At 55.2% G+C, this 17,049-nt stretch overlaps 1 protein-coding gene across 3 annotated transcripts in view; it reads right to left on the reverse strand.

The window, feature by feature from the left end:
- ACOT7 (acyl-CoA thioesterase 7) overlaps positions 1-17,049 on the reverse strand; it is a 101,670-nt gene that overhangs the window by 41,085 nt on the left and 43,536 nt on the right. For all 3 annotated transcript variants that reach the window (XM_003127525.6, XM_021095251.1, XM_021095252.1), the window contains exons 4-6: positions 16,747-16,838; positions 11,426-11,540; positions 4,799-4,885 (exon numbers count right to left, since the gene is read on the reverse strand). In XM_003127525.6, coding sequence (XP_003127573.6) covers positions 4,799-4,885; positions 11,426-11,540; positions 16,747-16,838 — 294 coding nt within the window. The remainder of the gene's footprint in view (positions 1-4,798; positions 4,886-11,425; positions 11,541-16,746; positions 16,839-17,049) is intronic.

A 17,049-nucleotide genomic window follows, 5' to 3' on the forward strand; every position in this document is an offset into this window, starting at 1 on the left:
TGGTGCCTTTCTTTTTTCCCTCTTGTTTTACTGCAGCAGCGGCTAAAATCTCCCCAACAGCATTACTCAGCAGAGAGGGAGGGGGCCCCCCTCACGCCCCAACCTGGGGGGCAGCGCCCCTGAGAGTCAAACGCTCACGCGAAGGCTTTCCTCGGGTTGGGAAGTACAGTCCGTTCCTACTCTTACTGGGTGTTTTTACCAAGGATGGGTGTCTGGATGCGTTTCTAAAAGGGTCTTGACTCTTGCGTGAACCTAAAGGCACCCCCAGAGACAACTGCCAGGTCACCCCAGTGAGCTGCACAACCAGAGGGGCCACCGAGGGGAAATGGCCTTTTCTGGAGCAGAACTTCCAAGAAAAGAAAGGGAGGCTGTGCACTGATTCACGCAGGGCGCAGAAGGCGGGCGCCAAGGCCGGGCCAGCGCTTCTGCACAGCTGCCCTTCAAGTCAGGGCGACGGACAGGCAGCCGGCCCTCCCTCCGCACAGCAAACAAGCAAACAAGCATCCTCTGCAGCCGCCTGCTCCCGGGACCCCCGCATCTTTCTAGCCCCTCAGCGAATTCTCGGAGGCTCTGTCCCTGAAGCCAGGAAAGGGGTCCTGGATTCCATCTGTGACTCACAACCCTTTCTGCTACGTCTGTCACCAGTCGGTGTTGCCGAGATCTGTGTGTGTGTGTGTGTGTGTGTGTGTGTGTGACCGTATGTATGTGTCTACGTGTGCACACGTGTGTCTGTCTCTGGGTGTGTGCCTATGGGCACGTGTGTGATGTGTGTGTGTGTGTGTGTGTGTTTTAAGCAGCAGGGTAGGAGCTACTCCTGGAGATGAACACTCTCCAAAGTGTGAAAATCACAGAAGGTAGGACAAGCGAGTAGATTTTCAAAGATACACACACAGCGCAGAAGGACTGAATCAAAGCCAAATTCGCATTCATCGTGGTTCATTGATTTCTCCTGGGATTGGCATCCACTGAATTACAGTTTCTTTTTATTTTTTGGCCGCACCTGCAGCATGAGGAAATTCCTAGGCCAGGGATCAAACCCATACCACAGCAGCGACAACCCTGGATTGGTATCTGCTAGGCCACCAGGGAATGCCCACTGAATTACAGTTTACACTGAATTACGGTGCGTATGGAAGTCCCCCGGCCAGGGGTCAATTTAGAACTACAGCCACTGGCCTACACCACAGCCACAGCACCAGATGCGAGCCACATCTGCGACCTTCACCAGAACTCATGGCAACGGCAGATCATCTGACCCACTGAATAAGGCCAGGGATTGAACCTGCGTCCTCAAGGATACCCGTCGGGTTCGTTATCGCTGAGCCGTGACGGGAGCTCCCACACTGAATTAGTTTAGAGAAGACTTTTATTCAAATGGCTTGGATGCCATTCTTGCCAGCAGTGTTCTCTCTATAGGAAAATACAAGAAAATCACCGGTGTTTTCAGCCTTGTGTTCGTTCCTCCGTTCCCGGTGAGTTACTAGGCATTATGATTATATGATTAAGCTTGGTGAAATTATTAGGCACGATTTTTTAAACCGGGGGCACAGAACCCCTATTGAAATAAGCACAGGAGTTCCCTGACAGCTCAGTGGGTTAAGGATCTGGCATTGTCACTACTGAGGCACAGGTTCGATTTCTGACCCAAGAACTCTCGCAAGCTGTGGGCATGCATGGTCAAAAATAAATTTTTTTTTTCATTAAATAATTTTTAAAAAAACCATGCCTGTCTCAAACGTAGCCTCGCAGGCTCCATAAATGGACACGACACGCTGTAGGATCCGGGGATGCTAACAATTCTCCCACTCCCTGCATTTCACGGCCGCCTCTCAGCACGGGACGAAAGGAGACCAGACTTAAGAGTCTGGACGCTTTGCCGTGGAGATGGCAATGGTGGAAACGCCATATTTAGTGCATCTCCAATAGCTGGACGAAACGAGCAAAAAATTTTAGCACAGAGTCTCACAAACTGCAAGTAGAAGGGCGCTCTGGGAGGCTCAAAGAGCAAAGGTAGCAGTTACAGAAACCCGGCCTTTGGATGGTTAGGCTCCAAGGGGCAGGCTGCCCCTCACTTCCAGGAGGGAGCCAAGAGCTGGTGAGGGCCTGGCTGCTCTCCGAGTGGAGAGACCCTCGATTGTCCTAACAGGCACCGGCCTGGAAAGCATGTCTGTTCCAAAGAGGAGCTTCCTTTAGATGAGCCCGGGTTAATCAGATCAAAGGGCATCATGGCCAGTGTGTAGTTGAAAGAGGAAAATAACCAGGAAGTTGAATAAAGAAACACACAAGAAGTTCCCGTCGTGGTGCAGTGGTTAACAAATCCGACTAGGAACCATGAGGTTGCGGGTTCGGTCCCTGCCCTTGCTCAGTGGGTTAACGATCCGGCGTTGCCGTGAGCTGTGGTGTAGGTTGCAGACGCGGCTCGGATCCCATGTTGCTGTGGCTCTGGCGTAGGCCGGTGGCTACAGCTCCGATTGGACCCCTAGCCTGGGAACCTCCATGTGCCGCTGGTGTGGCCCTAGAAATAGCAAAAAGACAAAAAAAAAAAAAAAAAAAAAAAAGAAACACACAAAAGAGGATTAGTTAAAAAAAAGAAATAAACTTTAGGAGTTCCCATCATGGAGCAGTGGTTAAAGAATCTGACTAAGAACCATGAGGTTGCGGGTTCGATCCCTGCCCTTGCTCAGTGGGTTAACGATCCAGCGTTGCCGTGAGCTGTGGTGTAGGTTGCAGACTCGGCTCGGATCCCTCGTTGCTGTGGCTCTGGCGTAGTCTGGTGGCTACAGCTCTGATTGGACCCCTAGCCTGGGAACCTCCATATGCTGCGGGAGCAGCCCAAGAAATGGCAAAAAGACAAAAAAAAAGACAAAAAAAAAAAAAAAAAAAAAGAAAGAAACTTGAAAAATATATCTCAAACTGGAGTTGCACGGCGGCACAGCGGGATCGGTGGCATCTCTGTAGCACCAGGATGCAGGTTTGATCCCAGGCCTGGTGCAGTGGGTTAAAGGATCTGGTGTTGCCACAGCTGCGGCATAGGTCGCAGCTTCGGCTCTGATCTGATCCCTTGCCCGGGAACTCCATGGGCTGTGGGATGGCCAAAAAACGGAAAAAAACAAAAAACGTGCGTGCGTGCATGTGTGTACACATTTGATATATATATAAAATTGAGGCCCATTCTCTGATTCTGACAGGTCCAGGACTGGTTAGCCAAGCTTTTCAACTTGAGCCTGACCTGTGCCACTCGTTCATGGAACAAGCTTCCACCACACACCTCCTCTCCGTGTGAAATCCTGGAGTTGACATACAGAATAAGATGGAGGGAGTTCCCGTCGTGGCGCAGTGGTTAACGAATCGACTAGGAACCATGAGGTTGCGGGTTCGGTTCCTGTGCTTGCTCGGTGGGTTAAGGACCCGGCGTTGCCTTGAGATGTGGTGTAGGTTGCAGACACGGCTCGGATCCTGCGTTGCTGTGGCTCTGGCGTAGGCCAGAGACTACAGCTCCGATTAGACCCCTAGCCTGGGAACCTCCATATGCCGCAGGAGCGGCCCAAGAAATAGCAAAAAGACAAAGAAAAAAAAAAAAGAATAAGATGGAGCCCCTGCTCCTGAGGCACCCCTGGCAGAAATATCAATGCGTAATCCCGCACAAAATGGTACCATTCGAGCTGGGTTTTAAAGGATGAATAGGAGTTTTCGGAGAGGAGAAGAAACGTGAGCCTGGCATTCCAGACAACTGGAAAGGAAGAGGGCAAAGGAACGGTAGGGCAAGTGCCTATCTGGCCTGGAGACAAGGAATCGCTCGGTATGCCCAGAGGAGCGGTGCCCAGGCTCCGGTCACCCACACACTGCTATCACAACTTCTGCCATCACCTAGACCAATGAATGACTTTTCCCCTTAATGTTTTTCTTCAAATTGACTTGTTTGTGAAAGTTTCCCTTAATCTCATCTGAGATAATATCCATTAGCCTATGGGTTTGATGAGCCACTTACGCTTTCCCTAAATCACACAAAAATAACCATACGCTGAGTAGAACATGCCTCTCTGTGAGCTGGGACCTCAAGGCCTCTGTTATCTGAAGTGGAATCTGACCAAAGGAAGACACACATGCAAACACCAGAGGCAAAACCATTTCATTAACCCCTCTTTCGTAGGCGGGGTCACACTGTTACTCCCTGGTGACTTGAACTGTCCCCCAAAAGGCCCCGCCCTGCCCCACAGGCAGCCACAGACACCTCGCAGCCACGAGCTCCTCGGGTCACGTGGGGCCTCCTCCAGGACAGCCAGCCGTCTGACTTTCAGGTCCAATTTTAAAAACAGGCACCGACAATATTTCAGTAATTTCTTTCTTTCTCTCTCTCTTTCTTTCTCCCTCTCCCTTTCTTTCTTTCTCTCTCTCTTTTGTCTTTTTAGGGCCACACCCACAGCATATGGAGGTTCCCAGGCTAGGGGTCCAATCCGAGCTGTAGCCACCGGCCTACACCACAGCCACAGCCACGAGGGATCCGAGCTGCATCTGCGACCTACACCACAGCTCATGGCCACACTGGATCCTTAACCCACTGAGTGAGACCAGGAATTGAACCTGTGTCCTCATGGGTGCTAGTCAGATTTGTTTCCGCTGAGCCATGACGGGACCTCCATGGTAATTTCTTATGCAGCCTCTTAAAAGCTTAAACCTATGCTTCACTAAAGACAAGAGCCTAAATTGGGTCAGACGGCAGCACGGCTTCCTGGGGGGTCAATGAGGAACCAGCGAATGGGAAGAAAACAGCAAGGGTCGCTTATTCTTTCAGACTTACCTCCGTGCACGAAGCCGTGCAGGGTGCAGTCGGAAGGCCCCACCAGGTGGATCAAGCTGGACTGGCTGTAGCTGACCGTGTTTGGCTCTGGAATTGCAAAGGAGAGAGGTCAGGCCACGGGACTGGCTGGTCCCCAAGGCTCAAAGGCCCGACGCTGCCCTCATGTTGTCTGCAGGGTCACCAAAGGCATGCGGCTGCCATCACCACCTAGTCTCAAATGCTCCAGTCCGTGGGGGGAAGGCTTTCAAGGATGAGTCAGCCACTTTGTTAGTGGCTCATGACATTAGCCATGGGGATACCACAAGGCCCTGCCCTGACCCCGGAGCAGACGCGGAACGCCTCCCGGCAATAAGCCCCCAGGGTTGTGTGTGACCCTCTGTTAGGATGCAGTCACCAACTGACTCCCATTCCAATTTTGTAAACAGGTGCCCACAATAGTCTAGCAAGCTCTCAAAAGTTTAAATGTCTATTTCATTGAACACAATGGTAGGTGGAGACTGGGGAACACAGAGAGACTTGGCAGCTGTGGCATCCCTGGGCCCCACCCTGGGGCTCCTGCCTGCCCTCAGTCCTGCCCCGGGCCCAGGAGCCACGGCACTGGAAGACGTGCTGACTTCTCCCACCCGAGTCCCCCATTCATCTTCCCAGAGCGCCAGGGTTCAGGGGGGCAGCTCTCACCCGCCTGGCGCTGCTGAAATATCTGCAAGAGGATGCGCTTTAAAAAAAGATGAAACAGGGAACTCCCTGGCGGTCCAGTGGTTAAGATCCGGTGCCGTCACCACTGTGGCCCAGGTTCAATCCCTGGTCTGGGAACTGTGACCGACATCAAGCCACTGCATGCCATGGCCAAAAAAAAAAAAAAAAAAAAAGAACTAAAGCCCTGTTTCCAGAAAAACAACACTATCCCTTGACACTGACTTTTTAACAGGTGTGGGAAACATTCAGGTCTGAGCAGACCCCTCTCGCTCCCTCTACTTTTCCAAGGCCTTCCGTGAAGCAGTGGTGTCCGTTTCCTGCCTGGAAAGGGCAGCCCTTTCCTGCCCCAGCAAGACCAAGCTGCCGAGGAAGCCAGCCCTCCAGGCCCGAGGGGCGGGAACACGCTGCAGGTGAAGAAGGGTCCTTCCTCTATCGGGCCTGGGGTCTGTGTCTCCCAAGCGTCAGCGGTTGCCCACGTGGGAGCCGAGGCTGGGTGGCTGCCTGAAGGGGTCCCGAAGTGGCAAGGCTGGAGTTTGGTGAGGTGGGGCCTTAAGGCTTTACTTGCAAACTCAAGACGCTTTCTGTTTGTTCTCAAGCCTCACAGTGTAGAGATTTTGTTTCAAGCTCATGTGTGAAGTGCCATCTGCTCTGAGAGGCCCTGTGGGAAGGACTCCAGCATCTCGAGATACTCCTGCTGGAAGGGGCCTTAGCGGTGTCAGAAGCAGTGAAGTGGCCCCACCTTGGGCGGGGGAGGGGGAGGCGGTCCTCACTTTCACCCACAGTCAGTTCCCAACTCCGGGGGTTCTGGTGACCGGCCTGCTCCCTGCACCTGTTGGCTCATGTGTGTGGCCAGCCAGCAGAGGTGCCAGCTGTCACAGGAGGTCCCAACTCCCGCCTTGAGCTCTGCCAGGCAGTACCCTCAACCCTCAACCCTTAAGCTGGGGACACAGGAAGCAGCAGCCTGCCGTGGCATCAGGGGCTGGTGGTCAGCAGCCCAGGGGAGAACGGCCTCCCAAGAGGCCACAGTAGGGGACTCCGCCATCCAGCCCACCCACCTGGCGAGGGCCCCTCTGGGCAAGTGTGCAAGGACAGTGTCTACACCCAGCCAGCAGGTGACACGGGCGACCCTGAGCACGAGGCTCCGGGAGAGGAGCTTCAGGGTCCACCGCGTCCCTGGGGCTGCAGCAGCACAGAGGACCCAAGAAAGAGAGGCTCCCTCTCCCAGCCGTTTCCAGGGCCCAGGGCATCCGGAACGGCCAAGGTCACCTGAGACCACGCTGGGCCTCAGGGTAAAGTAGCCGGACGCACTGCACAGGATGAGAGGGCCTCTGCCCCGTCCAGTTCCTAACTTTGCCAAAAACCTCGTGCTCAGGAGGGGTGGGTTACAGACCCTGCTGGTCAGGGGGCACCCAGGGTCACGGCTACCATGGCTCTGGATGTCCAGACCCTGCCTGGGGAGGCTGGGAGGAAGGACACAGCCTGAGGAGCCACAGAGGACATCAATGGAGTCCCTCTGCCGCCACAACCATCAGGGAAACACTGGGAGCCAGCGCTGCCCAGCCCGCGACACCCCTGATCCCCAAGGACCGTCTCCCATGGGTCTCTCTCTGCAAAAGAAAAAGCCCCCAGAGCCACGGGCTGCCCTGCAACGCTTTCTCTGCTTTGTGTCCTGCTCACAAAAGACATCGAAGTAGCTATTTGACAGCATGAATGGAAATGAAAAGCCTCAAACTTGGCTCCACTCTCAGCAGCTGCTCGGACCAGCAAAGAGGTGTGTGTGCGGACAAGGGCAAAAGAATTTTTTAAAACTTCAAACAATGGAAACAGCATGCAAACGTCTTTGTCACGTCAAATATCTACTCATTCAAATGACAAGCCATCTGAAACAACGTAGTCGAAGGTATGAGGCAATGTTTCAAATATCTGTTAAGCCGCGTCTAATGATTCAACGTTCTCATGACTTGGCAGTGATGTGCTTTTAACCAGTGAAAACACCAAAATGCTGATGGAAAAAAAAACCATACTCCACCCCCAAGCCCCAAGCCCTCCTTCCCTTGGCCGCCACTGTAACTCCCCCGCTCTACTGGGGTGGGGGCGGGGGGACCATGTCCCCAGGATCAGGTACTTCCTGGCCTTGGTCGTCCTCCGTGGCCTTTCCCCCTGTCCCTCACATCCTGTTTCTCAGGGAACCCAAGGGAAGCATGAAGACAACCTCCAAAGGTCAAGCCATGGGGATCAGGTCATCCGTGCTCGCTGCCAGCGCTGCCTTAACAAATGCATGTGTGGGCGGGATGGGACTCGGGGTCGGGGTCCTTGAAGCTGAGGTGACCACATGCGACCAGAAGGTAGGACGGGGACAGCTGCGGCTCCTCCCCCGCCCCCGTCATACCCAGACCACGTTTCCCTGCCACAGGGGTATGAGAAGCAGTGTCCCAACCACAGCCCCATGGGTGAGCTTCCTGCTCCTCCCCGGCCTGAGGTTCCCCCCGCCCCAACAGCCACCTACTCAAGATGCAGAGCCATGAGCTCAAAGGGCCTGAGTCCCAGAGATAAAACGTGCTGGAAGAAACCCCTGATTAGGTCTTGACGGGAAACTGACCTACTGAGTCAGGCACTTTAAGGCTGAAGCCGCTAACCTGACCTTGACTAACGCTAAGCCGAATCTTTGAACCTGCAGTTCCGAGATGATTCCCTGGGGCGGGGGCGCTTCAACACGGCCAGAGACAACGTCAGGACTCCCTCTCCTGCGTTTCCAGCTAAGGAAACAGAGGTACAGAAGGCCGAAGCCCCACGGAGCAGAGCCGGGGTTCAAGCCTAGCCTAATACAGGAACCCGCTATATTCCTCCTCCTGCTCCCTCCTGCCCCCGTCCCCAGAGCGCACTCCCTCCCCAGAGCAGGTTCTGCTGCAGGTGTGGGGTCTGGCCAGACCCTGGGGAGAAGGCTCTCCCACCCAGAGTGAGCCCTGAAAGGCAGCCAGCGCTCCTGTGCACAGCTCGGAGCGGATCGGCCTGTGAAGGCAGCCAGGCACTGGCTGACCCCAGGGAGGAGAGCCAGGCTAGGAACCAGGGGCGGTCTGACTTGCCAAGACCTTGGCTGTCCTGGCAGTGGGGGCCAGACTGAGGTGAACATGCCTCAAACCCACGGGCCGGGGATAAGGTAGGCTCATTTTGTCATCAACCCGACAGCTGCCCAAGCGGACGGGTCAGTCACGTAGCCAAATGGTCCCCACTCAGTTAAAACTGGACAACGAACGGGATCAAAGAGTTTAAGATAATTGTGTTTTGTCTCATCAGATGGAGAAAACAATATGGAAAACTGGGCTTTAAAGAACTCCCAGACTCTGAAAAGACACCTGAAAGATGAGCTTGGCCCCTTGTGGGGGTTGCTAGGCAACAGCCTCAGAGGCAGAAATCTGGTTCTAGTTTCAAAAGTGATGGAGAGCTGCAGGTCCAGGGGACTTGCAGGCAGGGGTGGCAGGTCGAGGCCAAGCCTCCTCACCAGCGTGGGGCTGGGAGTCCTCCCACAGGAAGGGGTGCCGGTGTTAGAAGACTCCATGCCAAGAGCTCACTGCAGGTTCCAGGAGACCAAAGAATGGATGTGCGACTTCCTTAAGAAGTCCCTATTTCTGAGAAAGATGCATTTTTATTAGGGCCAGAAAAGTAAAAAATAAAAGCTTGTAAAAATCTATCAAGAAGTTTTGAGAGGAGTTCCCATTGTGGCTCAGGGGGTTAAAACCTGATAAGTATCCATGGAGAGGCTGGTTTGATCCCTGGCCCGGCTCATTGGGTTAAAGGATCCGGCATCACCCCAGGCTTCAGTGTAGGTCGTAGATGTGGCATGCATCTGGCGTTGCTGTAGCTGTGGTGTTCCAGCAGCTGGAACTTCCATATGCCACGGCTGTGCCCCTAAAAAGACCAAAAAAAAAAAGACAAAAAAAAAAAAGAAAAAAGGAATCTTGAGATTCAGAACACCACCTTTCATTAGTATCGACAACAGATCCTGAAAAATATTATGTATCACTTTATAATCCAACAGAGGATGCACAACACAGAAAATAATCTCATGAGTGAAGGAATTTAAACGATTGAGGACCCTGAGTAAATTTATCTTCCCAGACAGCCAGTCAAAAGAGTAAACCAGGATTAACCTCAGGGTTCACAAAGCCTTCGGCTTCCATCCCAAGCACTTGCCAGCAACCACCCAAGACTGGGGGCAGGGGGGGTCCAGCCCCATAGGCCAGGCAGGCCCTTTCCCAGCTCCCCTGTGGGCTGCTTTGGGTCTGATGCTGTGTCTTCCCTTCTGTCTCCTACAAGGACACTGGTCACTGGATTTGGGGCCCACCTGGGCAACGCAGGATAATCTCATCTGGAAACCTGTAACTTGATTACATGGGCAAACGTTTGTGACCGAAGCTCCCAGCTGCAGGGCCCAGGGGCCTGGGTGACTTTCAGCCTGAGCCAGCCTCTCTCTCCCCAGGGACACCCCCAGCACCGGTGGTGTCTTTCTCAGGGCATCTCTGCACCCCATGTCCCTCTGCAGTCCTCTCCCCGGGCCTCTGACTGACCTGCCTGCTGACCTGCCCTCTCGAGAGCAGAGCCTGAGCCCGAAGTCACTGCCTGCTGGTGGCATGTGCCCCGGGGCCTGGATCATCACAAGAGCCCCCACCCAGGCCTGTCATGAGGCTTACCTGTCATAAACCCACATCTGCTTATGTCTCATCTTTAAAAGACAGCTTCGTCAGGTTTCATGAAAGCCGCAACATTCTATTTATACAGACAGGTAGTTTTGTTGTTGTTTGCGGGATTTTTTTTGGAGTTTGTTGAAAAGCAGAACAGTAAAGCCACCAACCTACACTGCACTGGCCTTCAGCATAAGCAGGTGAGGGTGGACCTCGGGAAGGGTGAGCATGAGACCGGGGGTCTGCAGACTCCTACACAGATCGGCCAGCTGCTGCCCAAGGGCACACCCAAAAACAACAGAACTGGAAGCCCAGAAAGTCCAGTCCTAATCTGCACACTTTCTGGTTTTCACCACTCCCGTCCCCTCCACTGCCATCCTGACACCGAAAGTGGGCTGCAGCCCGGAGGGCTGGAGGACAGCAGAGGCTTCTCCAGCCAGAGCCAGGAGCTGACAGCGCTCTGCCTCATCAAGAACAGGTGTCTAGCCGCGCTGGGAGGGGGCGGGACCTGTAGGGGCGGGGCCGGGAGGGGGCAGAGCCCAGAGCACCAGAGATGGGCAAGTCACCCCATGGTGGCCAGGGTCCCTGCAGTGTCGCTCTGTGACCCGGCACAAAACAGAACTCATCACAGGAGCCTCGCCGATGGGGAGGCAGAGGGCACAGGGCATGCGCTCCACACGATAAATCAGGGGATGCCGCGAGGGACTCGGGGAAAACCTCCCTCCCTATTTGGACATGGACAGACGTTCTGCTAAAGCTGGACGGCCCTGGACTTGCCGGCACAGGCAGGAGGATGGGAAGGAAGCAGCGCCGCCAGGTTTCAGGCGCCTGGCAAGCTTTCTGGGCCACGCGTGCCTGAGGCCACGTCAGGGCAGCAGGTGGGGAAGAACAATGTGGGGAAAATAGCGGCCACTTTGCCTTTTTTATGAGATGGAAATCTCATCAGAAACGCGTACCTGGCGAACCTGGGGCCGATGGAGAAGAGGAACTTCTCCACGAGGTATGCTGCCTCTGCCCGGGCAGCGGAGACCCTCCCCACAGGGAGCCTCCCGGCCATGGAGGCGCTGAGGCCTCCAGGCGCGGCCCTCAGCCCCAAGGTCGGCTGAGCTCCTGGAAGAGGCTTGTAAGGTGCAGGGCAGGGCCCAGGGGACACGAGCCTGTCCCGGGAGACAGTGCCTGGGACACTGGCCCCGAGATGAGGGCGCTGGGGAAGCGCCGCGCTCCTTCGGGCCAGCCGGCACCCAGCTCCTACCTGGGTTCAGGACAGGCTGGACGATGTCCCCGTTCCTCCCCTTGGTCTCCATGCGCTCCAGCTTCTGGGCCTCGTAGCGCTTGCGGCCCTCCTCCTCCTGCTCCTGCCGGGAGTACTGGAGGGGGACAGGGGCCGTCAGACCAGCCTCGCGCTCAGACTCCTTGTGAACCTGCCTTTTTGTATCTGGGACTATCTGTTTTTCCTCAAATAATAGATGTTTAACATAAATCATACAAACACAGAGCAGGGGGAAACACCGTGCAGCCTTCCCACCCAGAGAAGCTGAGTCAGAGCTTTGCTTTACGTCCACCCTAGAATTAGTGTATGCCCGTGTGTATATAAAGAGTTGCGCCACGCTGTATGTGAAACTTGAAAGTAACAGTAGTGGAGTTTCCCAGTGGCTCAGCAGGTTAAGGACCAGGCATTGTCACTGCAGCAGCTTGAGTCACTGCTGTGGTGCAGGTTAGATCCCTGGCCTGGGAACTTCCACATGCCGCAGGTGCAGCCCAAAAAAAAAAACAAAAAACAAAAAAAAAAAAACATTGGAGTTCCCGTTGTGGCTCAGTGGTAACGAACTCAAGAGTACCAATGAGGACTCGGGTTCAATCCCTGGCCTGGCCCAGTGGGTTAAGGATCTGGTGTTGCTGTGAACTGTGGTGTAGGTCACAGATGTGGCTCAGATCCCATATTGCTATGGCTGTGGTGTAGGCTGGCAGCTGCAGATCTGATTCAACCCCTAGCCTGGGAACTTCCATATGCCACAGGTGCTCCCCTTAAAATAAAAAATTTTAAAAATTGAAAAAACCCCAACTAAACATGTAAAAATCAGAGAATTTTGTCCCCCCACTGAACCATCCCGCCATAACTTATATGATGGATCTGTTAAATCCAGACATTCAGTCTGCTCCCAATTTTTCAGCATTAAAACACGACCGCCCCAGGAGTTCCTGTCGTGGCGCAGTGGTTAACGAATCCGACTAGGAACCATGAGGTTAAGGGTTCGATCCCTGGCCTCGCTCAGTGGGTTAAGGATCCGGAGTTGCGGAGAGCTGTGGTGTAGGTTGCAGACGCGGATCATATCCTGCATTGCTGTAGCTCTGGTGTAGGCCGGTGGCTACAGCTCCGATTTGACCCCTAGCCTGGGAACCTCCATATGCCACGGGAGCGGCCCAAGAAATGGCAAAAAGACAAAAAAAACAAAACAAAAAAAAAAAAACACAACCACCCCAACAACCATGTCACATCTGCCCCGTTCCCTCCTACGGTTCTTTCCTGGACAGAACTAGAGTCAGGGACCCCCAGAGAGGCTGCGTCTCCTCCCCTACAGACAGGGCGAGGTGAGGGCAGGTCCCTGTGTGCCCCTGACACGGGGCAGCTGGCAGGACAGGCTGACCGTTGTAAGGAACAACCCCCCCCCAAACACCAGAACAGCCCCACTAAGCTCTCCTGATGGATCCCAGGGGCTTCTAACACAAGAAGTTATAAAAAATGTGAAAACGAAGCCTGGCACAAGGGACAATGCTGGTGCCCAGAAAAGGGAACAGCCCCCGGCCCCGGGTCCCTCAGAGGCGGGGTCCCCAGGTGCCCTCAGCCGCTGTCCTTCTGATGAGCTGTGGCTTCTGCCCTCTCATTTACCAGCATTTCTGGCCGAGCCCATGGAGAGGCCGCCAGGCTCAGGGCTGCGCTCTGCTCCCTGCAATTTCAGGCTTTCCTTCAAAAGCCGATTTTAAACGTTTTGCTTTTCCTGCCTGTGGCTCTGCTCCAAAACGGCACAGGTCTGAACCCATTCTGCAGCTTAATTACTGAAATCATGGGCTGGAGAACACAGCTCTAAAGGAGGCTTTGAGAGGGGCTGAGTAGTTTGCTCAAGAGAAACAAAGCCTTGCGAATGTCACATGGCCAGGGACAACTCAGCCTCTTCCTCCATCAACACACATCCTCATCTTCCCCCACGCGGAGCAGCGACTGTGTGTGCGCTGCACCTTTCCAGTAAAACCGAAGAATGACTGACACGTCCTCAAGCAACGCCTTTGAGAGAGGTTTTCTGAAAAAGAGCCAACCGCCCTCGTGTCCAGCACACTCATCAGACCTCTGCAGTCACACGGCAACTGACGGGGGCCCCTGGTCCTTACATGGGGCATGAGGATGGCGAAAACACAGCCTCCTTGCAAACGCTTCCTGCTGGTTTTAAATCTGGGGACAGCTCTAACGACAGGCTGGCACCCAACGCTGGCTCCCGAGGGCTCATCACCCCAGGGACGCTGGAGACAGCGTGGCCCAAACGGCCGTGGCGACCGTGGCTGCCAGACTCATCACTCAAGCTTAAAAACCAGCGTCCAGTGCCCAAAGACCTCCCAGCCTCTCGGGGCCGCAGCTGCCCTCCAGCCACCACAGCGGTCTCTCCCCATGGCAGGGTCCAGAGGTCCTTGTTCCCTGGGGGAAGACGTGGAGCAAAGGGCAAAGTCCTCCCCGAGTGACACTATAGGGGGGCAGCTGGGCTCCCTCCAGGGAGATGCACACGTGGCCAATCCACGCACACACATGTACGTGTGACGGGGTCTGTGTGTGAGACGCAGGTTCTGTATCTATGTATGTGTTTGTGTGAGGCATGTATGTAAACGTGTGTAATACATGTCTATGTGTGATTCACATGGCAGGTGCACACATGGAGACAGAGCCGCCTGTGTTCTTAAATAAATGACCGCTCTGCGGCAGGACAGGAGGAAGTCTGATGGCCAGGCTGCTGGCACATGAGTGTAAATGCCCACTGGAGCCCGATGCCCCATCAGGACACCGGCTGGGCAGCGCCAGTGAAAACAACAGACCTACATTTCAAATCAACTGAAGGCTCATCTCCCGTTTGGGCGCGCCCTGCGCCCGCCCAGGGAAACAGGTCCAGCCTCCCCTCTTAACGGGGCAGGGTTGACTTTCTGACTTACCGAACCTGCTAAACAAAGGGGATGGGAAGCTACTGGGGGCTCCTCCAGGCTTCGGGGGTGGGGGGAGAGCTGGGGAGGAAGGGGTGAGGTGGTGCCGGTACAGGAACTGATGCAGCCCGCCCCTCCCCCTGGCTAAAACCTGCCCAGCTCTCAGCACAGGGTCCCAAGGGGCCAGAGGGAAGCAACAGCCCAGGAACCTTCCTTCAGCAGCAACACTTTAAGGTGTATCACGTGGTGCTGCGACCAGAGCTGTGGCCTGCTAGAGCTGTCTCAACTGTGTCGCATGTGAAAGTGAAGTCAGTAAAATAATTGTGTTTGAGTATTTACATGTGATGCGGCTAATTTAACACCAAGCGCTTATTTAGTGGGAAAGATGAAAGCGGGGCCCAGCACACTTGTAATTTCTAAAAAGAACAGTCACTGCGCCTCAGACTCACTCCTGCTTCTTGGGTCTAAAACCCCAGTCCCTGCTGCTTGAAAATGACGCAATTTCCATCTTGTCAGCAGCAGAGAGAGGAGAGCAGCTCCAGGAAGAAAGGAGGGGACAGAGAGGAAGGGAGAGATAGAGAGGGGTGGTGGGGGTGTGTGCTGGACTGAAGGGCAGGTTCGGGGTTGAGCCGCGTCCTGTCAAAGCTCCCGTCCACCTGGAACAGGTGCAAGTGACCTTTGGGAACTAGGATCCATGCAGGTGTAATTAGTCAGGATGTGCGCACGCGTGTGCCCCCCCCCCCCCCCCCACACACACACAGAGAAGGATGACCAGATGACAACAGAAGCAGAGCTAAGAGCAGTGTGGCCACTCTGGCCACGACTCTCACCCTCGCCTTGCGTGTGGAATGACAGGTGGCACTGCTGCTGGCCCAGTGCTGCTGGGCTTTACCACCCTGCTCTCATGGAACCGAGCCTCTGACCACCAACCCGAGGCAGACCAAGGCCTGAGCACCCTTCCCATTCCACGTGGAGAGGGCTCCACCATCAAGATTGTTTCTAATTTTATTTATTTATTTATTTATTTATTTATTGCTTTTTAGGGTCGCATCTGTGGCATATGGAGGTTCCCAGGCTAGGGGTGATTTGGAGCCACAGCTGCCAGCCTACACCACAGCCACAGCCGTGACCTGTACCACAGCTCATGGCAACACCGGATCTTTAACCCGCTGAGCAAGGCCAGGGATCAAACCTTCGCCCTCAGGGATGCCAGTCAGATTCTTTCCACTGAGCCACAACGGGAACTCCAAGATGTTTTTTTAAAAGTCCGGAGCCTAGCAGCTGATGGTCTGACTGGGAAATGCCCCACCAGGGCCTTGACTGCCTCCTCACAGGCAGGGTGCCAGGTCAGACAGGAGCTGGCACAGGGAGAGGGCAGGGAGCGCCCCTGGTGGCCGACACCTGCAGCAGCACCACGAGCAGGTCACCCTCAGCCCAGGTGGTCCAGGGCTCTGGGAAGGTGCGCAGGGAGGCAGAGTGGGAAGGAGGGGACAGACTGTGAAGGGGGGAGATGGAGGGGGAAGGAGGGAGGTGGGGGGGAGAAGAAGGGGAAGCGGGAGACAGAGGGGGAAGAGGGGGAGACAGAGGGGGAAGGGCCCCAGTGGTGGGGGATGCCGAGGAGGAGTGTTCTTCCGTGTGGGTACCAGTTCCTAACTGGTTCCTCGTTTTGCTATTCTTAAAACTTTGCTCGACGTTGATCTTAAGCACAGGAAAATGCAGGTGCAGACGCTGCTCAGCCCTCTGGCTCAGCTCCCTCGGAGAGAACTGCCTCCCCACAGGTGCGAGAGCAGAGCAGCCTCCAGGGTGAGCCGGCACCAGCGGCCTTGACATCGAGAAGGGAGCTACAGCGGAAGGAACTAACCCCCTCTCGGCCAGTGTCCCCGCCTCCGGAGCCTGCCCCGAGCCTGCCCGCAGCAGGCCCAGGAGTGAATACGTCTGTCCACGGCAAAACCAAATGAGCAAAACCAAGGAAAGGGAGTTCCCGCTGTGGCACAAGGGGATTGGTGGTGTCTTGGGAGCGCTGGGACGCAGGTTCGATCCCCGGCCCAGTATAGTGGCTTAGGTTGCAGTTGTGGCTCAGAGACAATCCCTGGCCTGGGGACACCATATGCTGTGGGGCAGCCAAACAAACAAACAAACGAACAAACAAAGCAAGGAGGGACACGGAGGCCAGCAGGAGAGGGGCTCCAACACGTACTCGGGGGCCGAGATGGGGAGTGCCCACAGGCCCAAGCCAGCCTGCACTTGGCTCCCCAGCGTGAATAAAACCCGCACTGAGGGACCCCAGCGGGACCCCCTCACCCACCCAGTGGCGCTTCCTGCTGGCACCCAACACCCCCGTGTGGACGTGGACGCAGCCACTTCATCTGCGGAGCAGTGGGAGGGTCTCCTTACCACGACTGGTGGCACCTCCAGGACCTTGTCCACATTCTTCAGCGACAGGGGCACGTACCACAGGGTGGCTTTATTGGTCAGCTTTTTGTTACCTGCAGAGAAGAAAAACACGTGAGTGGGAGCCAGCAGGGTGCACAGGGCACATGGCAGAGACACCCGCCCCTCCCCAGGGCCCTCTTCAGCAGCGAGACCCAAGAGTGGGCATAGATCGGGGAGAGGCGTGGGCCCCGGCGCGGGGAGCCCCCACCCCAGCCTGCCATCCCCACACTGAGGCTGCTAGAAAGACTTCAGATGGCATAGTGT

The sequence above is a fragment of the Sus scrofa genome, chromosome 6 (assembly GCF_000003025.6).
Source record: "Sus scrofa isolate TJ Tabasco breed Duroc chromosome 6, Sscrofa11.1, whole genome shotgun sequence".
Classification (NCBI taxonomy): domain Eukaryota; kingdom Metazoa; phylum Chordata; class Mammalia; order Artiodactyla; family Suidae; genus Sus; species Sus scrofa.